We start from the raw sequence: 23530 nt of genomic DNA, 5'->3' as shown, positions 1-23530 counted from the left end.
AGAGACAGTAGAGGGACAAAGTGGAGTCTCATTACCAGGTCACCAAAACTAGGAACATGTGGGGTGGACTAAAAACCATCACAGACTGAAAAAGAGGACGAGCAGTGCTGTCTGTGGTGTCTGCATCTCTCTGAGAACTGAACACTTTGTATGCTCACTTTGAGTGCAACTCCCTTAATGTGGAGGTAAAAGAGGCCTCTAACTGTAATAACCAGGGCAAATGTGTGTAAATCACTTAAACTAACTAACACACGCAAAAACATATTTGTATTCACTAAGCAACAAATTGGATGAACTTCAGCTCCTGGTGGCTAGAAACAATTACTTTTATTTCATCTTCCTTTTTTTGTTTCACAGAGACATGGCTGTGCAGATAAATACTGGCCTCTGCGCTGCAGCTGGAAGGGTTTCCAGCTGTTCCAATCGGACTGCGACACGGAACTGTCAGACAAAAGGAAATGTGGGGGAATCTGTTTCTATACAAACAGCAGCGGGTGCAGTGTACCAGCAGCACTGTTCTCCTTTTATGGAAAGCTCTTTGATTAACTGCAAACCCTTCTAACCTCCCTGTAAGTTCACAGGATGCATAGCGCACTCTCGCCAACCACACACTCTGTGTGGAGCGGACATACCCGTACTCCCTATTTATTGTCCTCTGTGATTTTAACAAAGGAAATCTCAGCCACGAACTCTCCAAATTGAACAGTTCATTTGGATCACTGTTACACAACAGTCAGTGGAGCCAGAAATGAAAGCTCTCTAACGAGGATGTGGAGGACCTTCAATATTGATTGGACTCCACTGACTGGGATGCCTTCAGGTCTGCTACCAACTGTCTGGATAAATACACAGAGGCTGTGACTTCATACATCCGTTTCTGTGAGAACCTCTGTATCCCATCACGTACCAGGGCGAGTTACATCACCCAGGACCTGAAGTGGGAGCTGAACATCTCAAGATCTTGGTTAACTTCTATATTGCCATCATTGAGTCAATCCTCAACTCATCCATCAACGTATGGTACACTGCTGCTACTGCCAATGACCAGGCCAGACTGCAGCGCATTATTCACTCTGCGAAGAAGGGCTGCAACCTTCCCTCTCACCAGGACCTGTACGTCTCCAGGATGTTGAGGCGTGCAGGCAGTGCCGCTGCTAGCCATTTTGGTGCCCTAAGCATAACTCCTTTATGATGCCCCCCCCCCCCCCCCCCGAGAAAAAAACTTTGTTTCTGCCAGTTTAACATTTTATTATAATGAAAAAGGAAAATTTACTTTGTAAACACAGTACACAGAACAGCCAAAACATACATACACATAAGTATTGGGATGTGCAAAATCTTCGTAGAAATTAAATAGTCATAAATACAAACTTAGAAGCAGAAGTATACAAGTAAGCAATCTTCTTCAATAAAGCAAAGATTTAGAAGCAGAAAATTCACACAATTTTACTTTACTTTGTAAACACACTATAAAGAACAGCTTAAACACACACATTCAAGTATTGACAAAATCTTCACAGCTTTACTGACTTTGTAAACATATTATGTAGAATAGCCTTGAAACTAGAGACTGAGACAGAAACTCCTGAATGTTATAGAGTGAGAAGTGGAGTCACTTTCCATAGAAACTATACATTTGAAAGTGCAAACTATTCTTCAGTAAACAGAATCTTATCAAAATAAACCAGACATGTTTTTCCAAAATTCAATGTTACTTTGAATAAACTACATTAAATAATCATCAATAAGTACAAACAAGAACAGTCAATCATCTTAAATAAAACAAATATTTAGAGGACGACAAGTCACAACTTTACTTACTTTGTAAACACAGTAGGCTATGTAGAACTAGGGATGGGTATCGTTTGGTTTTTATCCGATACCGGTTCCTAACCGATAATTTTAAAACGATACCGGTGCCTAAACGGTGCCTGAACCGATACTTTTTTCAAAAAAGTGCACAAAACGATACTTGACTAAGAAAGGCTTTTTTATTGCCAAATATATTAACTGTATAAAGTAGATTATAAATATGAATAAATACAAAACCCTTTTGAACTTAAAACTATGAATAACATACGACCTGTTAACAAAAGTTTACACTATACTTAAATAAATAAAAATAAATACAAAACACACACACTCTGACTCGTGACTCTGACTTCGGTGCCTGAGCCAAATGAAGACTGAGGGTCGCTTTTCCATCACTCAGAGACCCCCGTGTCTCCGCGGCTGGGGCTGTCGCAGGCAGGCTTCGGCCCACCTTCGTCCCCCTAAAATGCGGTCGCTTTTATGAAACATTTCTCGCCGTGGTCTTCGTTCCTCCCGAAGCCGGTCCCGGAGCCGGTCCCGGAGCACCGCCAAGGAGGAAATGCGCCCGGCGGGGGGGGGGCAGCCAGCGCCGGGGAGAGGTCTCACGAGGAGATCCCATCCCCCACCTGCACGGGAGCCTGTCCTGTCAGGAGTCTGTCCACCGGCAGCCGCGCCCGCGGGGGCCCGCGGGAGCCCGCCGCTTCCCGTGAAGAAAGGAGCGGAAGTGTGAGTAGGCGGGACGAGCGGAGACCTCAGTCTTCCATTGGCTCAGGCACCGAAATGAGGCACCGAAATCTCCGTTGCATTTCGGTCCGGGTAGGTACCGGTTGTATTGGAACCGGTTCCATATTGGAACCGGTTCTCGGTACCCAACCCTATGTAGAACAGCTAAAACACACATTCAAGTAAAGTGCAAAATCTTCTTTGACCAAATGTTATCAAAATAAATCAAAGAGAGAGCCATAATGCTATTCTGTATGGATCAAGCATTTCCCCCAGTTTTGGAAGGCTCTATAGAGGCACACGTCTGCATTTCTTCGCTGTAAAATCACTAATTAGGTCATCATATGACAGCTTCTGAGCCACTTCACCATTGATGCTGATGACAGCAAGACCACTTAGAGGTTCCTGCCCCATTGTTGAACGTAAGTATGTTTTAATGAGTTTTAGTTTTGAAAAACTTCGCTCAGCAGAGGCAACTGTAACAGGGAGTTGCAATTCGAAGAGCAACCCAGAGATTTGGATAGACCTCTTGAAGGTATTTCTCATGGAGAAATGTGAGCAACTCCATGGCAGTTGTCTGTGGTGGCAGTTGTGGAAGGTTGATGATTTCCTGAACCATCTCAAGTCCATCAATATCAGAACATCCTTTCTCAGTCAGTGTCTTCTGCACTTCAATGCAGTTTTTTTGTAAGTCCTCCTTTGACATTCCGTTCACTCTGCTGAAATCAAGCAGCACTCCAAATTTGTCTCTGACCTGGGTCATGGTCTCAAAACGTTCCTGCAGTGACATCAAAGCTGAGTCCACAACACTATTGAAAAATTTTACCTCAAGCCTTTTGAGGGTATCACTGAAGGGCTCGTCAGCAGCCTCATATGCAAACTGCCTTTTCTCCTTGAGCTCTGGCTCTATGTTCATGGCCTCACAAAGGTCCTTGGCAGTTGACACTACCTCAGCAAACCCAGATTGCCTGTATCTGGAGAGGGAGGTTTTGGCATTGTCAATGAGCCTGACAGCGTTGTCAAGCTGCATTGAACTACTCTGCAGAAGCTTGTTTCCTTGGTTAGTGGCCGTAAGAATTTCACACCAGACAACAGAACAGATCAGAAATCTAAAAGAGGCCACCTCTTCTGCCAGGGCTTGAGCCTCTATTTTTGCGACTGGATCACTGACTGTTTCCCTAGCCTCGATGAGCGCATTTCTGATTTCTTTAATTTGGCTTCTGGCAGCTGTGACACTCTTAAGCCTGCCCTCCCACCTCACATCACTCCATGATTTCCCAGTCAGGCTGACGTGGTTTGTCAAGATTCTCCATCGCTGTGTAGCTGTGTAGTAGAGAAGAAACAAAATAGCTTCTCTATTCCCTCAATGCAATGCCACTTGGTGTCTGTCCAAAGATCAAACCAGATGGGATAAATGCAGAGGACTAATTTCCCCATTGCATGAGTGTGTCTATGCATGTTTCTGCATGTGTGTGGGATAAATAAAGTGTATCTTCTTCTTAGATATAGCCAGATTAGATGATGGTGATGGTATTGAGGAAACTCTACGAAAAAATGATGCACAGTATCATAAAAGCTGTAAGCAACAACACAAAATTACAAAGAGCTCAAAAGAGAACTTCCACTCTCTCAGAACTCTCCTCTGATCCAGAAGAGGGCTGCTGCACAAGCAAGCTTCCCAGAAAAAGTCACGATCAAAAGGCAATAGAATGCTTTCTTTGTGAGAAACCTGACACAAAAGAAAGCCATGACCATGCAGCTGACTGAAAGGATAAACCAGTGTGCACTGACTCTACTGAGTGGGCCACATGGTTTTCATCGTACTACCATACAAACCAGTAGCCAGTCAGATTTACCTTGAGCCTCAGTGTAGCCTCAAGTTCGGCCTGTATCATTGTAAAATTGATTAAAAGGCAAAAACCCCTGATGACGCTAAGACGCACAGGGAATTTATGACACATGACACACGGAGCTTCTCTTTCCTGCTTCTCCATACTTATCACATCAAAGTAATTCCTCTCTCATCAGTACATGTTACTAACTTGACCCCTTTCCCGGAGTTTCTGTGCCTTATCCCCCGCAGATGCAGGGCCACAGCTGTGGCCGCACCATGGATTATGATTGTAGATCGCGCTTCAGAGGTCGCAATGGTGGATCCAGTTTGGTGGATTCTGGATCGTGCCAGCTGATCGTAGTGGTAATGGAGGATCCTTTGTCGCGTTGGCATCAGATGATGGTGGACCACGACCGAGGCGGTGGCTGATGACGGATCCTAACTAGCGGCAGTGGACAATGACTGTGGACTATAGTGGATCCCATCTTGATGCTGGATCGTGATCTTGCTGGCTGCTGACCAGAGACTATGATTGCAGCAGGACTACTTGACATATAGTATTGAAGTTATCCTTCAAAAATCTTTACCCTCATCGATGCTACTAAAAAACGTTAATCCCGATGATGTTTTCCTACACTTGACATCTATTGCACTTCTGTCCGTCCTGGGAGAGGGATCCCTCACATGTGGCTCTCTCTGAGGTTTCTACATATTTTTACCTGTTAAAAGGGTTTTTTGTAGTTTTTCCTTACTCTTGTTGAGGGTTAAGGACAGAAGATGTCACACCATGTTAAAGCCCTATGAGACGAATTGTTATTTGTGAATGTGGGCTATACAAATAAAATTTGATTTGATTAAATGATGGGCGTCTTCTTGCCAGACTAAGCGCTGGAGATGCTGTGGCTCAGGAGCTAAAATATCACCCTGGCTGTTTAGTCACACTCTATAACAGGGAGCGGACCCAAAAGAATGCTGAAAACTCAAGAAACGACCCTAAGGTGCACCACAAGAAGGAAGCACATCCATTCGCTTTTTCTGAGTTAGTCAGCTACATATGCCAAAAATCTTTAGACTCGCAGACCTTGTTCACCTTTACAAGGAGCGGCTAGAACAGCTTGGTTCTGAAGCAATAGATGTGAATTCTACAAGAGTGAAAGACCAACTGATAGCGCACATTCCACTTCTGGAAGCTCATAAACAAGGGCGAGACATACTGATGGCCTTCAAGAACGATGTAGGCACAATCTTGGCAGAGACAAGCAAGTACAATGACGCTATTAATTTGGCTAAGGCTGCTTCAATGCTACGACGTGAAATGTTGCAACATAAGTCGACATTTGAGTCATTTTTGGAAGGTGACACTGATGGTGCTGTTCCACCATTGCTCCTTAAATCTTTTAGCATGATAGAGCATGGTTCAGACATCAAATCACAACTGGAACATGGGGCATCCAAATCTGACATTGCAATTGCGCAGCTATTGCAATATAACTGCTTTGACAAGTACAAGGAGGGTGCTCAAACTCACCGACATTCAAAAGATTGTGAGACACCTTTGCGGTGTATATGGGCTTGAGTGTCTTTGGCAAAACCAGAAAGGGAAGGGGAAGAGCGTGATCCACTCAAACTGACTAATGGAACAAAAAAGGCAAAAGGTGTTCTTGAGCTTCCTGAAGCATATACCAATATCCAACCAGCATATATGGTCCAAAAACCAAATCCTCCATCAATAGAAGCCCCACATTTTCCAGCCCCTGATTTAATCAGATCACACTTGAAGGAAGAATATGCCTGGTTGGATGAAGTATTTCTTACTGAAGAGGTGGGTGGTGCTATCAACATCACTTGGTCAGCTTACCATGCATCACAAAAACAAGGCCAGGCATTTAATGTCAGCATCGGCGCCTTACTGCCCCTGCTCAGAGATAAAGCAAACATACCATGGGGAAAATCCGTGAGACAACTGCTTTCCTAAATCCTGGACAAACACCAGTTGTTGCAGCTGACCAACCGCTCTATGCTTTGGCTAAACAGATCCAATGGCAGTGGCCAGAAGAATATGGAGAAGACAAGTTTGTGGTTAAGTTTGGGGGGCTCCACATTGAAATGGCAGCTCTAAAATCAATTATGGAAGGACTGAAAAGTCATAATGAATTTGCATTTTCCAAAGCAATCAAGAGGAATCCAGTTGCTTCCTTCAAGCCTAAAGCTCCTACCATTGTTTCCAAGGAGAATGCCCTGAAATCAGATTGTCAGTTGTTTTCACGACTCTTCATCTCTTGCTAGACAAGGCAGTGTGACTTGGAAGAATTCTTCATGCATGAAAACTATTCAGCTCCTGCTTCCCTGAGTGATAATGGAATGCTTCACTCATCCCAGAAGGCAGAACTTCTGCACATACTGGAATCTCGAATCGCCAAGCCTGATGTAGAGCCACAGGCTGACGCTATCATTATTGATGGGTGAGCCTTCATCAATGCAAACCCTCCATGTAGATCAAAAACGTTTAGGGACTATGCTGCAGAAGACATCCTTCCTAAGGTAAAGGCATATTGTTCAAAGTACAAGCGAGTTGACATAGTCTTCGACGTTAACAAGAAGTCCAGCCTGAAGTCAGAAACCAGAGCACAACGTGGGAAGGCCATTAGAAGAAGGGTAACAGAATCTAGTAGGCTCCATCAAACTGGAAAAACTTCCTACGAGATGATGACAACAAGACTGAAGTCTTTAGCTTTCTGGCAAGCAAACTATGTCAAGTAGTAGCAGAAAGCACTATTGTGGTGACAAACGGAGAAGAGATAGTCAGCAACAAGAGTGAAATCACAGAATCTTCAGACCTGGCCCAATGCTCCCAAGAAGAGGCAGATACGAGAATATTTCTCCATATGCGACATGCAACAGCAAATGGAAGTAGCACAGTGACAATCAAAGCAAACAACACTGTTATATAATTGTTATTATAGCAATATCCTGCTTCCAATCCTTCAAAGCAATAGGTCTGGAGAAGATGTGGATTGCTTTTGGTCAGGGAACCCATTCATGATGGATTCCAATCCATGACATCGTTTCAACAATTGGGCCAGAAAGATCCAGTGGCCTACCATTTTTCCATGCATTTAGTCGGTGTGACGTTGTGTCTGCATTCCGTGGCAAGGCCCAAGAAATCTGTATGGCAAACATGGAATGTGTGTGATGAAGTGCCAGGGACATTTACCAAGCTCAGTCACTGGCCCACAACCGTTGATGATGATGACCTCCAAATGCTGGTCATAATGTAAGACCGATCAAGTGCAGCCACATCTGTGAATGATTCACGACTGCATCTGTTCGCCCACAAGCAAAGGCCATACGATGCCATACTACCAACAAGTGCAGCCCTCAAGGAACACATTAAACGTGCAGCCTACCAAGCTGTCTGGGGCCAAGCAACTGTCACTCAACCAGTTTTACCAAGTCCTGCAGAATGGGGATGGAAACTGCAAGGACAAAGGTGGTTGGTGAACTGGACAACACTTCCACCAATTGCTGTAAGTTGCCTGGAATTGGCAAAAGGCTCATGCAAAAACAGCTGTACTAATGGCAGGTGCAAATGTTTTCTTCTGACTGTCTTGTACAGCCTTGTGCAGCTGTGAATGTCACTGAGACGTTTGAGGCCCAATGAAGTTCTTTTGACTTGACACTGGAAAAATTGCATTTTCAGACTTATTTTCAGCCAAGTGATCGCTTGTAAAAATCGATTAAAAAAAACCAACGTAAATGACAAATAAAAGAAAAAATAACAAAGACAACATAAAAATTACAAAATAACAAAAAAATATTTATCTATCTATCACAATTGGTGAGATATTTCCCCAAATATGCAAGAAATATAGTTATGACTAGGGATGGGCATAATTAATCGACGATCGATTAATTGATCATTAAGAATTTCTGTTGCGTTCACTGCCAACACTGCGAAGCTATACGTCTCCATGAGCGCATGAGGAGTCCACTGCTCTTCTTCAGTAGGAGGTAGTAATATCCTAGTTGCCTGAACGCAGCATAGTGAGGATGTTAGCAGCTGTAGGAAGCAGCCCGGAGCTATACGCTACTAGCCCCGCTGAAAGACCAGCAGCTAGCCCCTGAGAGCTAGCTGGATTTGACAGTTTTCGACCTCTCAGTCCGGTTGTTGTCACGTCATCAATCCCGGAACCTCACCCAGACCCGGGTCTGTACGGGTTCCCTTCCCCGTAGACTGAGGGTCCGTGTGCGGACATGAAGCCGAGCTAGCGGAGGCTAGCTCCAAAGCTAGCCCCTTCGGACCCGGACAAACCCAGGTCTGGTTGAGGGGTTCTGGGAGTGAGGACGCGTCAACAACCGGAGTAAGAGTTCGAGAACCGTCAAATCCAGCTAGCTCTCAGCGGGTAGCTGCTCTCTCAGCGGGGCTGAAGAGTACAGCAGCGCATATTTTCAAGTGTAACCATTGAACGGATCCCGTTTAACTGCCATAAGAGTTGTTCATCTTGTAATAAAGATCTCAATGAGGAAACACGCTGTGTTTTTTCTATTTTCACTGCATTTTAACAGCCTATAAATAGTGAATTTTAATATAAAAATAATAACGATTAATCGAAAATTCGTCATTAACTCTCCCGACGATCGATTAAGACAATTTAATCGAATGCCCATCCCTAGTTATGACTTGATGATTTGGCGGCCATCTTGAAAAATTACCGCCATATTGGATTTTTGGATGGCCCCCATTCTAAAGTTAAAGCCCAGAAGAATGTTTATGCCAAATTTCATGCTTGTATCACAAAATGAACGATTGTTCCCCTTATTTCCTCTATCTACTCTACATTGTCACCTGCTGATGGACTCTCAATGACAGGACTTGTGCTTTCAGAGGTGGTGGTTCTCTGCGGATCTGTCCCTAAACTGCTGGTTGAGGGTTGTTCATCATCAGGGCTTGGTATTCTGGAGTCTACAGAACTGCAAGACGGTTGCTCCTCGTCTGCATCTTCGTCTTGGTCACGTGCTTCCGCTTGCACATATCTCAGAATAGACCCTGCATTAATTTAGAAATACGACAAAAAAGGATCAGTATAGAAAGAGACAAAATATTCAAACAAAGAATCTTATACCGAAAAAATTATAAACATTTAAAACTGAAAGCATGCAGCCAAGGTGCTCTCCCCCTTTATTTATCAACTATTTGATAAATCTAATCTAATGTAAAAGCATAATAGAATGTAAAGTACAGTAACATCTAGCTGGCGTCAGTTGGGCCTACTTGTAAAATGCATAACGTTTAACAGTAAAATCTCAATTTAGCTTGCACCTAAGTTATAACATATTTGAGTGTGCTAATATTAGCAATAAAGTAAGCTAGTTTGAGGTGTATGCATAGGCTAACCATTAAATTAGCAGCACATTTCCCGTATTTAACAATGATTAAACATGGACTTACCTGAAAGTGATGCACGGGCATCATCTCGCAGTTTCTTTCTCTTTCTTTTCTGCCCCTGACTCCTGTTGTCTTTTTGAGGCCATTTTCGAAAAGTTGAACGACTACTGTCAAAGTTCGTCAGGCCACGGAGATAGGAAATGGCACCCACGGCGAGCTTGGGAAGTTGAGTGTGTATTTTTTTTTGGGGGGGGGGGGGGGGGGGGGGGGGGCATGCACCATTGTAACTTTTTTTGAGCAAATAAATATATCTCTTGTTCTGCCTGTTTGGCATTCGGCATTATAATTGTAAGCTATTTTATTTAATGACGTTATTGTTGAGGGTTGATTTGTATTTCCTGTTCTAAGGGGGTTGTTGGTAGTGACTCTTATTTTGAAAGGGGGTTTTAAAGGAAGTGGGTTCTGTGACGAGTGAAGTTCCAAAGTGAGCGGAGAATAAAAGGGTGTGCTGTCCCGAGCGCATGCCCTGCTCTTGTGTCCTTTGTCGGCTGAGGCCGGACCTATGATACAACCAAACGCTTGGATACATAAATATATAATTATAACTATGATGATTTTTCAGTTGCCTATTTTTTGATGCCCCCTCAGGACTTGGTGCCCTACGCACAGCGCGTAGTGCGCGTTACGGGAGCGCCAGCACTGCGTGCAGGTAAGATTGTGGCCGACCCTCCCACTGTGTACATGGAGTCTTTAAGCCGCTTACCTCTGGCAGGAGGCTAGAACATCACTCAAATACAAAGTGGGCCAAAATTAAAAAATTGCTACAAGTCAAGGGCCAGACGTGTTCAATGTTTATTGAAAACTTATTGAAAGAACCTTAGTGCACATATTGAACCTGGAACTAACAAGGCCTATAGAGTATTGCCAATCAAAACAACATTAATTATGAAATAAAAATAATAAATAATACATAAATAAATAAAAATGAAAGTAATAAAATCAGTTTGATTAATTGCTTATGACTCTATCTGCAGAGTAATTTCAGGTGAAAACATTTCTACAGGAAAACAACAGCAAAAAATAATTTACTTCAAAGAAAAATCAAATGTCCTGTAGTAGCAAGAGAAAAAAAAATGCAAAAATGAAACTGCATTAAAAACTGAAAATGCGTCAAAGCATCGTTTGCTGCTCTGTGATGCTCACTGGTCTGAGACAGACACTTTGTGTCTCATCTTGAATACAAGTTCATCAATGTCTGGGGTCATAGATTTTATCATGCGGGGCCAAAGATAATTCATTCACGTGCCGGATGTGGCCCGCAGGCCTTAAGTTTGACACATGTTCTCTAACCAATCCCTCCAGCTAATTGTATTTTTTATTTTGCTCATTTTTCCTTTTTTTTAATTTAGAATTGCACAAACATACCACAGCAAACTCCTTGTATGTCTAAAACTGTTTTGCAATAAAACCAGATTCTGATTGACTACAGTTCAGCATTCTATTTCATTGCCAAGCTAAGAGATCTTGTGTTTGACACCGCCCTCTGTGATAGAATCCTGAATTATCATGAAGGGCAAACCCCAGCCTGTGCGGATAGGAAGCACCACATACTCCACCCTGACCCTCAACTAGGGCTGGGCGATATGGGAAAAAATGTTATCACGATATGTTTTTCCATGTTGATCGATCTCGATTCTTATCACGATATGTAGTTTTTGATCAGTTTCCTGAAGCCGTCCCTCTCCACTGTGCTCAGGGGCATCATATCTGTAGCTAAGAAATAAGTAGTAGCGCTCGTTATATTTTTTCCCCGCTTCGATTGTTTTCATATGGGGCAATGGCTGCAAAACACGATTGGATGGACTGTTGTTTTGCTAACATAGCATCGCTAACGTTAGATTAGATTAGATTTCTTTATTTATCCACACAACGGGGAAATTCACTTGTTACAGCAAAAAAGAGAAAAACAGAATTTAAATAACAGTGCCGAAGCAACAATAAAAAAGAAAGATCAAAATATATACACTACTAAACTACACATAATGAGAGTAAAAATATACAGAAAACAAAAACAAAAAACAACCTGCAAAACAGACACTGTGCAAAAGCAGGTACTGGGGAGAAAGTGGAGTGATGTAAGTGTTATTGTAACGATGCTAACGGGAGACGTAGTGGTCTTGCCTGTCTCTTTGTTTGGTGTCGTGCAAACTTGAGTCAAACCAGAGTCAAACTCTCTGTGTAATCACTGGGATGGTGCCGTCTCAGGTGATTGAAAAGGTTTGTGGTGTTTCCCGTCCTGGCTGGTACCGACCGCCGGCATTTTGCAGACCGGCTTCGTCTGCTCCTCGTCCTTTTAGCCGTATCCAAACCACGTCCACACAACTGACGTCGCGTTACGCTTTTTTTCGACAATGTCTTTGGTTCCGGGTGATGTAGTGATGTCGCTCTCACATTCGGCATTATTTTCGCTGTCCCCGACTTCAGTTTCACTCATTTTTTCTCCTTTTTCCAACTTCATTCTCTCTTGTTGTCTCTCTCGCAACTGCAGCAGCTCTCACGATGGGAAGGGGGCGTGTCGTGTCCTAACTGCAGCTGGCAGACTCCGACACTGTTGTTGCGCTTACTTTTGCCACGTGAGATCGAATACATGTCACGAGGAGATAATCGAAATCGATCAAAATTTTATCGCGATCCCGAATCGGGATCGAAAAATCGCCCAGCCCTACCCTCAACACCAATGGCCCCAGGGCTGCGTGTTCAGTCCTCTCACAACTCTGCAACAGCTCAAGAAACAAAGACTTTTAAATGTGGTCTTCCAACATAAGATAATTATCATCAAAGGCTGTTTTAGTTAATGAACTAGTCTCAGATCACAACATTGATTTATTTTCCCTCACTGAGACTTGGCTGCATCTCGATGAATATGCCAGCCTAAATGAACCAACTCCTACTCCACCCAGTCATGTTCAAACGTTAGAATTTGGCCGAGGAGGTGGAGTTGCTATTTTTAACTCCAGTCTATCTATTAATCCTACACCTAAACTAAGCTACAAATCATTTTGGAGTCTTGTTCTTAGTCTTCCACACCAATCCAAGAAACACCAACAGCCAATCATATTTGCTCTAGTTTACCCTGCTTCTGAGGATTCTGAATTTTTAACAGATCCCTGAGTTTCTTTCAAACCTATTCCTAAACACCGATAAAATTATTGTTGTTGGTGACTTTAATATTCATGTTGACAATAATAATGATAGCGTACAAAGCGTAGCATTTATTTCAGTGCTAGGCTCTTTTGGTTTCAGTCAGTGTCTACACCAACCTACTCATTGTTGTAGGTAGGACTAATCACACTTGACCTTGTGTTATCTTACAGTTTTAAAATTGAACATTTAACAGTACTTCCGCGCAAACCAATTATATCAGACCATAATTTAATAATCTTCAACTTTTCATTATCAAAATATATGCAACTAATAAACAACAACTTTTCTAGATGTCTACCCAGTAGCTAAATTTAAGGAAATAATTCAGATTACATTGAAACCCGTATTATCGTATTATTATAACAAATTCATTAAAAACCCTAGCTACGCTCGCGTCAAGCGCAAAAATTAGACTCAACGCCGAAACCATCGGTGCAGGGCGCGCGGCGCATCGCAGCCCATGTGAACCGCACAAAGTTTTAACAGGGGGGTGGATTGGAGGCACCTGGCTTTCCTTGGCGCGGCGCAGCGCTTCAGTGCCCGGTGTAAACCCGGTGTTACTGCCAACATCACTGCAACAACCCGTTCCTGTAGATACATGCTGCACAACGTCATGATAATACGTCCCCTTCTCACTCAGAAGTCGGCAGAGGTTCTTGTCCAGGCTCTGGTCATCTCAAACCTAGACTATTGCCACTCCCTCCTGGCTGGTCTATCTGCTAGTGCCATCCAACCTCTGCAGCTCATCCAGAATGCAGCAGACCGACTTCTCTTAATTCACTCACACTACTCTGCTCCTCTGCTCACTTCACTGGTTAACATTGGCTGCATGAATCCGTTTCAAAACACAAGTACTTGCGTAACGTGCTGCGAACGGATCAGGTCCAGTGTACATCCAGGAAATCGTCAAACCTTACACCCCAGCCTATCCACTCCGGTCTGCATCTGCCAATCGACTTGTTGCTCCCTCAAAGCAAGCTAACCACTCTAAAATCAGGAATCTTTGCTGTCCTGGCTTCTAAATGGTGGAACGAGCTCCCCAATGACATCAGGACAGCAGAAAGTCTACACATCTTTCGCCGCAGTCTTGTTTTCGGTTTGTACCCTCATGGTTGAATGCACTTATTGTAAGTTGCTTTGGATAAAAGCGTAAGCTAAATGAAAAGTAATGTAATGTAATGTAAATCTAGGTTTTATTTTGAACCTTAAGTACAAGTGAAACCTAAGCAGTTTCACTCATTTTTCTCTGACCCTAACTTGCCTAAGGGTAGCCATCTTGCATTTTCTGGAACCTAAAGACTGCGCCTAAGTGTTTTGACTTCAGACACTGCCTCTCTCCGTACACTCAGAAGTTATAATTCAGATATGGATATTCACTAACAAACATTGATCCATGTAAAATTCAAACCGCATTACTTAATAATAGAACAGTACTAAAAACTCATAAGCATTAAGATAAGAAGGAAATTAGCAATATCACAGCAGCAAAAATACATCAGCAGTAATAAGTACAAATATGAAATAAATATATAGAAATATAGAAAAATATGAATGATTTAAACTAATATATACAGTGTAAAGCCATATTATGTGAGAGAATATGGCACAGTGAAATTGGTGATTAAGGGTACAGCCATGAAAACCAGCTTCAAGAAAACCCAAAATAAACTTTTGAGTTTGTAGTACTGTTTGGGTTTACAATATATTGTAAATGTTATCTGCACTATTTGGCTTTACCTGTCTGAAGAACTCCTCCAGAAGAGATGTGGTCCAGTGGTGATGGAGTTCCCAGCATTTTGCTGGGTGGCTGATGTCAGCGGTGTGCAGCAGCAAAGATAAGGCCTTCGGTTTGTCAATCCTGCAAATAAAGTCCAGTCAGTCAATGACCAAACCTACTCAGTGTCCTGTCTAAGGACGGTAGAAACCAGGGATTGAACTAACAATATTCTGGTAAGTGGATGACCTGCTCTAAATCCTGAGCTAATTTCCCAAAAAAAACTACATTAGCCTACAATAAATAAAGTCAGCTGAAAAAAAGTTTTAAAAAAAACTGCTGTTTGTGGCCCTTGCAGGACTGTAAAAAACCTCACCAATCACTGTGATTAGTTCAAACGAAATGACTGGCTAGCATTGGCGGCACCTCTCTGTGCTCTTACTCTGCATGACTGGAGTCTTCAGCTGGGGAGGCAAGCACTGCAGCAGAGACAAGACTGAGAAGAACAAGTCACATAAAAGTCAGCTTCTACCAGTTGTCAGGCAGTGTGCATTAATATGGTTATAGCTTTGACAATGGCTAATGGGAAGGGATAGATGTGGATCACTGCTCCTCTGGGAGTGTCTCTCTCTCTCTCAGCAGGGCCTGCTGCATCAGCATGAACCTTTTTCCTTTGTCCATAAGCTCCAGCTTATATCGCTCCAACTCCAACTGTTGTCTTGCCAGAACATAGGCTAGTTCAGCCGCCCGAAGATGGGCATCTTGTCTTAACGTTTATAACTCCAAGTTTAGTACTCCAAAGCTCCAATGCTCCTCATGACATGAGGAACTTGTCTTTTCTTGAGCCCAAACCGGAACCTCAATTACTGACTTTGACGAAGACGGTTTAGTGTGTGCCTGCACGGCGGCAATGACATGGCTTCTTTCTTCAGCATGCAAAGACACAAGAGCCGCAGATGGTTTTGCCGGTAAATAAACAGGCCTTGGATTTTTTTCTCAGCATTGGACAATCATTTCGCCAGTGACCCTTACCAAAACAGTAATTACAGACGCGATTGGGGTCCAGCTTTCGCCGTAATCCCGGCTCTGCTTTAGCTGAAAACCTTTCTGTCCCTTCTGACCAAAACTTACTAGAGTTAGCTCTAACCATACTCTCTTGGAAGCCAGAATCTCTATGACCACGGCTCTCACCAAAGAAAACTTTATGGGTCAAAACAAACTCATCTGCATCTTTTCCTGAATGTAGGTAACAACACGGTCAGGCAAAGTATTTCTGAACTGTTCAAGCAAGATTAGTTCTTGAAGATCTTCCACAGTATTTACCTGAGAAGCAGCAAACCAGCGATTAAAGTTAGTGTTTAATTCGCGGGCAAACTCAATGTGAGACTGCTTATCTTTTCTGAATAATCTGAACCCCTGACGATAAGCTTCTGGTACCAATTCATATGTCCTAAGTACAGCAGCTTTTACCAACTGGTAGCTACCACTATCAGTAACAGACAAGGCTGAGAAAGCCTCCTGGGCGTTGTCAGTGAGCAAAAATTTAAGCAATAAGGTACGCGCCGCGTCCAACCAATTTCGTGCCTATGCTAAACGCTCAAACAACATGAAGAAAATGTCAGCGTCCCTTTCAAACTTTGAGAAAGGGAGTGAGAGGAAAATACATGTAAAGATATTAAGAGATTCAGGGGCTCTGGACTCATTTATTGTGAAATCTGTATTGACCTTCTCTTCTGAGACAGACACTGGTTCCAGTGTTGAGTTCAGAGGGATGAGTTTGACAGTCTTCTCTGCTCCTTAGCATAAACTGACACTAATCTCCAATCTGGTGCAAGGTGATGTGATCATGGGAGTGCGTCCTTCTTTGCCTGGCTGAGTCCCCAAAAACCCCTTCTGTTGTACTTCCCACCTGTGCAGTGACACGTGCTAAGAGTAGTGCCAGTGGAGATTCCTGTTTTGAACATTCAGATGAGAAAATAGTGTTCTTGTTTTCTGTGCTTGCCTTCCCCTCTCCTGTGTCTTGCAGTGACCTTGTCAAAGAGCAAAAAGATGACCCAACGCTTCAGGCTCTGTACAACCAGGTTTTCCGGATGATGAGGTGGAGAGTAGGGCTGAACGATTAATTGCATTCGCGATTTAATCGCGATATGATAAAACGCGATTTCCTAATCGCAACGTGCGCGATTATAACGTGCGAACGAGAGTAGCGCACCGGGCTGCCGTCCGCACCCGCAGCCAGAATGCCGCGGGACAACACAACTCCGCTGATCCAGAAGATAGCGAAGCAGGCCTGCGTCACCTACGTGGCGCAAACATAGAGCGAGCTCATCTCGCTGGTGATCGTGTTGCCGGCGGCGGACCTGAGGCGGGGTTCCAGAGCCCCCGGTCCCCTTCATGCACATCTGCGAGACGGAGGTGTTCAGCATGGGGGTCTTCCTGCTGAGGCCCGGCGCCTCCGCACCGCTGCACGACCACCCGGACATGAACGGGATGCGCCAGGTCTTTACACCGCCTCATGCCTGTTGTGTTGTGGCTCCACACGTGACTTGTGTTCAAAAGGGTTAAAAAACAAAGTCTGAGGAGTGGGACCATTTCATTAGCTTCAGGAAAGTGTTCATACATGCAGTTGTACTGTTTGGCCTGTGCATTTCTCCGTTTTTTATTTATAACTTTATTTACTTTGATTTTACAAAATGGCAAAGGCAAATTCTAAGTTTCAGTTGTGTGAAATGTTTCTGACTTGGGAGCAGTAAGACACCTATAATTTTAAATATTATTTAACACTAAATGTATCTAATATTGTGTTGGTCATATTTAAATCATTCATTACGTTTTGTTGGGGAAAAAAATTGGATCAAATAAAAAAATCGCATATTAAATCGCAATCGCAATATTGGGGGAAAAAAAATCGCAATTAGATTATTTCCCCAAATCGTTCAGCCTAGTGGAGAGTGCAGCCCATGGTTATTTTCACCGAAATGGCCCAGGACATAAAGTGCCAGCTGGTGGATAGAGTTAAGAGTTATATCAAACTCTGCCCAGCTGCTTGTTTTCTTCAGATACAGCTTTGACGGACATGCTGTTGCTCCCTGCTGGAGGGAACGTGCAGAGGTGAGGACATTTTTGAAAAGCTTGACAGAAAACTAAAAGAAGAGGCACTATCTTGGAGAAATTGAATTGGTGTGTGTACGGACAGGGCTGGAGCAATGCTGGGGAAAAAGAAAGTACTGAAATCAAAAGTATTAAGTGATGCCGCACGTAAATTTCACACACTTCATTATTCACAGAGAATCTCTTGCAAGCAAAACACTTGAGCCAGACCTTAAATTTGTTCTAGACACTGCGATTAGAATGGTCAACTACATAAAAACACATCCACTTAATATTAGACTGTTTGCCTATCTGTGTAATGAACTGGGATCAGATCATGAGGGCCTGCTGTTCCATACCGAAGTCCGATATTTCTGATGGAGCATGGAACCCAGATTGCCGATCACCTCACTGACCCTGCCTGGTTAACAATGCTGGGTATTTGTCTTGCATATTTGAAAAATCCAACAGACTTAAACTGGCACTGCAAGTTGAAAACACATCTTGTCAATGTCTTGTCATCTTGTCATCACAGTCAGTGTGTACACCAACCTACTCATTGTTGTAACCACACACTTGACCTTGTGTTATCATACGGTTTTAAAATTGAACATTTAACAGTACTTCTGCGCAATCCAATTACACTCCTGATCAAAATCTTAAGACCAGTTAAAAAATTGCATGAATTTGCATTTTGCACTGTTGAATCTTAGGAAGGTTCTAAGTAGAGTTTCAAAATGCAAAAAGAAGAAATGGGAACAAGAGCCCAAAAGTTGTGAGCAGGCAATTTATTGAAAACAACAATTTAACTGAAGTAGGTTGTTCATCAGCTGATCAAAAGTTTAAGACCACAGCTAAAAAAAAAAAAAAAAACCTCCTAAAACAGAAATTAAAGTGTCAAAAACTGACTCAGTAATGAGTAGCTCCACCATTATTGTTGATCACTTCAAAAATTCGTTTTGGCATGCTTGATGCAAGTGTTTCCAAAAGGCTAGTGCGAATGTTGCGCCAAGTGGCCCTTCACGAAGGGCATCCACTGTCTGGAACTGAAGTCCATTTTTGTAAACTTCCCTTGCCATCCATCCCCAAATGTTCTCAATTGGATTAAGATCAGGGGAACACGCAGGATGGTCCAAAAGAGTGATGTTATTCTCCTGGAAAAAAGTCTTGGTCAGACGGGCATTGTGAATTGGAGCGTTGTCCTGCTGAAAAACCCAGTCGTTACCACACAGACGAGGGCCCTCAGTCATGAGGGATGCCCGCTGCAACATCTCCACATAGCCAGCTGCTGTTTGACGCCCCTGCACAACCTGGAGCTCCATTGTTCCATTGAAGGAAAAAGCACCCCAGATCATAATGGCGCTCCCTCCACTGTGCCGCGTAGAAAACATCTCAGGTGGCATCTCCTTGTCATGCCAGGGACGTTGGAAGCCATCAGGACCATCAAGGTTAAACTTTTTTTCGTCAGAGAATAAAACTTTCTTCCACCTTTGAATGTCCCATGTTTGGTGCTCCCTTGCAAAGTCTAAACGGGCAATTTTGTGGCGTTGAAGGAGACGTGGCCTTTGAAGACGTTTCTTATTTTTGAAGCCCTTCCTTCGCAGATGCTGTCTGATGGTGATTGGGCTGCAGTCAGCACCAGTAATGGCCTTAATTTGGGACGAGGATCGTCCCGTGTCTTGACGGACAGCCATTCGGATCCTCCGGCTCAGCGCCGGTGAGATTTTTTTGGGTCTACCACTTGATTTTTTTGTTCCATAACCCTGAGGATCTTTTAAGAAATGCAAAATGACTGTCTTACTTCGTCCAACCTCAGCAGCGATGGCACGTTGTGAGAAGCCTTGTTTATGCAGTTCAACAATCCTACCACGTTCAAAGACGGTGAGCTTTTTTGCCTTTGCCATCAGGAGATCTTCACAGTGTGATTACTTGACAGGAAATGACATGGAATCCAAATTTTTGCACAGATTTTGGCTTTTAAAGGCTGTGGTCTTAAACTTTTGATCAACTGATGAACAGCCTATTTGAGTTAAATTGTTGTTTTCAATAAATTGCCTGCTCACAACTTTTGGTCTCTTGTTCCCATTTCTTCTTTTTGCATTATGAAGCTCTACTTAGAACCTTCCTAAGATCCAACAGTGCAAAATGCAAATTCATGCAATTTTTTAACTGGTCTTAAGATTTTGATCAGGAGTGTATATCAGACCATAATTTAATAATCTTTGATTTAGATTTTTCATTATCTGAATAAATACCACTAATAAAAAACTCAAATCAAATCAAAGTTTATTGTCACATGCACCAATGACAGCGTCATTGGAGCAGTGAAATTCTTGGGACATGGCAGGCAGCATCTATGCAGGCAGCATCTACACAGTAGACGGGCTTTACAAAAATTAAAAAAAAAAAAAATTGACATAACATATAACATATTAAAATATTCAAATGAAGCAGAAAAATATTCAAATGAAGCAGATGTTTACCGGTTGGAGTGGGGAATATTAAATTAAAACAAAAAAATATGAATATATATGTAGTAAGTACGTAGTAAGTGGGATCTGTGATCTTTTGACCTGGCAGGCAAGGGCTTTACAAAATAAAAATAACATATAACATAGCAAACCAAAAAGAAGCAGCAGTTTACCAACAGTTGAAGTGGGGGGAATATTAAATTAAATAATATGAATATATGTGTAGAAAGTGTATTTGTATTGTGGTGGAGCAGAATGTACATTGTAACTGTTCAGAGGGTCAGTGTTGTTGATTAAGAAGCCTTACGGCCTAGGGCAGGGGTCTCAAACTCGCGGCCCGCGGGCCAATTGCGGCCCGCGGGACGATATTTTGTGGCCCCCACCTTAATATGAAAGTTTAATGTTAGTGCGGCCCGCACAAACATTGTAGCACCTCCGCTGTTAGCTGCTGTGTGGGACAATGTTATGATATTCTGGTTTCCTACTGTGTGCCTGACCAGTGAACGCAGCATGCAAGTGAGTGACATGGGGGGCGGAGTCGTGTTTGTGTGTGTACGTGTGAGAGTGAGTGAGAGAGAGAGCCGGGAGAGAAAAGAGTGGCTTTGGATGTGCGGTGCGGGAGGGTGAAATTCATAGTTTTCCGCCCTCTTTCGAGCAGGTCATGATGTATCCAGTGCTTCATTTGTAAATCACAAGGTGCCGGAACGCTAAGTACATATCACAGCGCAGGTACGACGAGCACAGGTCCCGGAACGCACATAAAACGCCGCTTAAAACAGCACACACATGCCACTTACAATGCAGTGGGACTTATTTAGGCTATACTGCAGTGACGGTATCAGTCTTTATGTCAGTGATTAATAAAGTGGCGTCCTGAGCAAAGGCGACTTCTGTGTCCAGCGGAACGGAACACACACACATACACACACACACACAATTTGTTAAATTGAAGGCAAATTCAAGGGACACCACGGCTCCTTTACGCACACGCTGTGAGGTTTTGGGAGCTTCTTTACGCAGACAGATTATTCTAAACCGCAGCAGTTTATAACACGTCATTGAGCTAATATCTACATTTTACAGTCTGGGCTGTTTACATTATTATTTACACCTGATATGTGTGGATGAATTTTAATGATTTCAATTCCCTCATCCTCTGGTGGTGACATTTACGCACCGAGCCACGGACTGTACATGACGATGTGCTAGTTATTTTGGTTCATCTTAGAAGTCTGCATTTGTTATTATTTTATGAAATTGTGATGCTATTGTTAAGAAAGCTTTATATATAATTTATTAGATTATCTTGTTATTGCGTGGCCACAAATTAGTATTTCATCCACCAATGTCAACAGGGGCTCCGTAATTTTCTAGTGATTACATTATATTGTTATATTTTATTTTAATCATTTCTTAAAAAACTTTTTTTAATATTCATATTTTTTTCGATACGAGAGGTACCGGATCTGCTCAAATAAGTCCCAGAACGCAGGCAAGCCAACACGCCGGCACAAAGTAAGCACAAACATGTATAGAAAAATGTGAGGCTACAGGAGGAATTCGATCATAGATTTGCAGACTTCAAGACGCACAGAGCGACTTTTACAAAAATTTTGCTGATCCCTTCTCCTTTGATGTGCAAGATGCCCCTCCTGTGCTTCAAATGGAGCTCATTGGCCTGCAGTGCAACTCTGACCTCAAAGCCAAGTTCAGGGAGGTGAGTGGAAAGGAAGACAAGCTTGGGCAATTTTTGTGAGAATTGAACCCCAGCTTCCTTGAGCTTTCCCGAATGTTCAAGCGGACCATGTGCCTTTTTTGGAGCACATATTTGTGTGAAAAGCTCTTCTCCACCTTGAACTTCAATAAGTCCAGGTACAGGTCCAGGCTTACTGATGATCATCTTCAAGCCATACTGAGGGTCTCAACTGCTTCCTCCCTCAAGCCAAATGTGGCTCAGCTATGTGAGAGGAAGCGCTGCCAGGTCTCTGGCAGCAAGAAGTAGGCAAGAGAAGCCATGTTTACAAGAACCGTTCGTGTTCTTCAATATTCTATTCATGTTCAGAAGAACCCATTGAAGTTAAATAACAGTTAGTAATGACATTAGAGAAGTTTGGATTTTTTTAGCAAAGTTTTTTTTTTTGTGGAATACCTGATGCGGCCCAGCCTCACCCAGATACTGCCTCCAGCGGCCCCGATGTAATTTGAGTTTGAGACCCCTGGCCTAGGGGAAGAAGCTGTTTTTAAGTCTGGTGGTCTGTGCTCGGATGCTCCGATAGCGTCTCCCAGACGGCAGCAGTGTTAGAAGTCCACAGCCTGGGTGGCTGTGGTCCTTGAGGATCACAGCCACCCAGGCTGTGATCCTGGCAGCCAATGATCCGCTCCGCTGTCTTCACCACCCTCTGCAGGGCCTTGCGATCAGCAGCAGAGCAGCTACCAAACCAGGCAGTAGTGCAGGCTGTGAGGATGCTCTCGATGTTGCACCTGTAAAAGTTTGTCAGGGTTTTTCCAGCCATGCCAAACTTCTTGAGTCTCCTCAGGAAGTAGAGGCGCTTTTGTGCAGTTTTGACAACCGAGTCCGCTTGTTTGGACCAGGTCATGTCATCTGTGATGAACACACCGAGGAACTTGAACTCGGAGACTCTTTACACCACAGCTCCGTCGATGTGTATGGGATTGTGACCCCCCCTCTGCAGCTTCGTGAAGTCCACGATCATCTCCTTGGTCTTGCAGACGTTGAGAGACAGGTTGTTCTCTTGGCACCATGTAACCAAGCCACTGACCTCATCTCTATAGGCGGTCTCATCGTTGTTTAAACAGGTGATGGATGGTTTCTTGGGTATGGGGATGATGGTGGCCTGCTTGAAGCAGGTGGGGACTGTTGACAGATGAAGGGAGAGGTTGAATATGGAGGTGAAGACCTCCGCTAGCTGGTCGGCGTACCCCCTGAGGACACGGCCTGGAACTCCTTAGGGCCCAGATGACTTTCGAGGCTTCACTCTTTGAAGCTCTCGCCTGACGTCAGCCACGGTCAGGGACAGAGTGCAGTCATCGTCTCGGTCCTCGGCCAGTCTCGCGGACGGAAGGGTGTTGGTTGCCTCAAACCATGCGTAGAAGGTGTTGAGGTCATCAGGTAGAGAGGCGGCGGGCTGATCATCACTGCTATTTCTCCCTTTATAGCCTGTGTGTTGTGTCGCACGCCACCCCACAAGCGTCGGGGGTCAGAGCTGAGGTAGTTGGACTCCAGCTTGTCCCTGTAGTCTCTTTTTCCATCTCTGATAGCCCTCCGCAGGTCCCAT

The 23530-nt window shown here is 43.5% G+C and overlaps 1 protein-coding gene across 1 annotated transcript in view; it reads right to left on the bottom strand.

Annotated features, from left to right (window-relative positions):
• The window catches only part of pde1ca (phosphodiesterase 1C, calmodulin-dependent a), a 130818-nt gene that overhangs the window by 54671 nt on the left and 52617 nt on the right, over positions 1 to 23530 (bottom strand). The window contains exon 12 of the mRNA XM_061093614.1: positions 14697 to 14817. Within this exon, the coding sequence (XP_060949597.1) occupies positions 14697 to 14817 (121 nt within the window). The remainder of the gene's footprint in view (positions 1 to 14696; positions 14818 to 23530) is intronic.

This window comes from Limanda limanda, chromosome 20 (genome assembly GCF_963576545.1).
Source record: "Limanda limanda chromosome 20, fLimLim1.1, whole genome shotgun sequence".
Classification (NCBI taxonomy): domain Eukaryota; kingdom Metazoa; phylum Chordata; class Actinopteri; order Pleuronectiformes; family Pleuronectidae; genus Limanda; species Limanda limanda.
The sequence above is the reverse complement of the archived record's forward strand: the minus strand, read 5'-3'. Positions and strand labels throughout refer to the sequence as shown.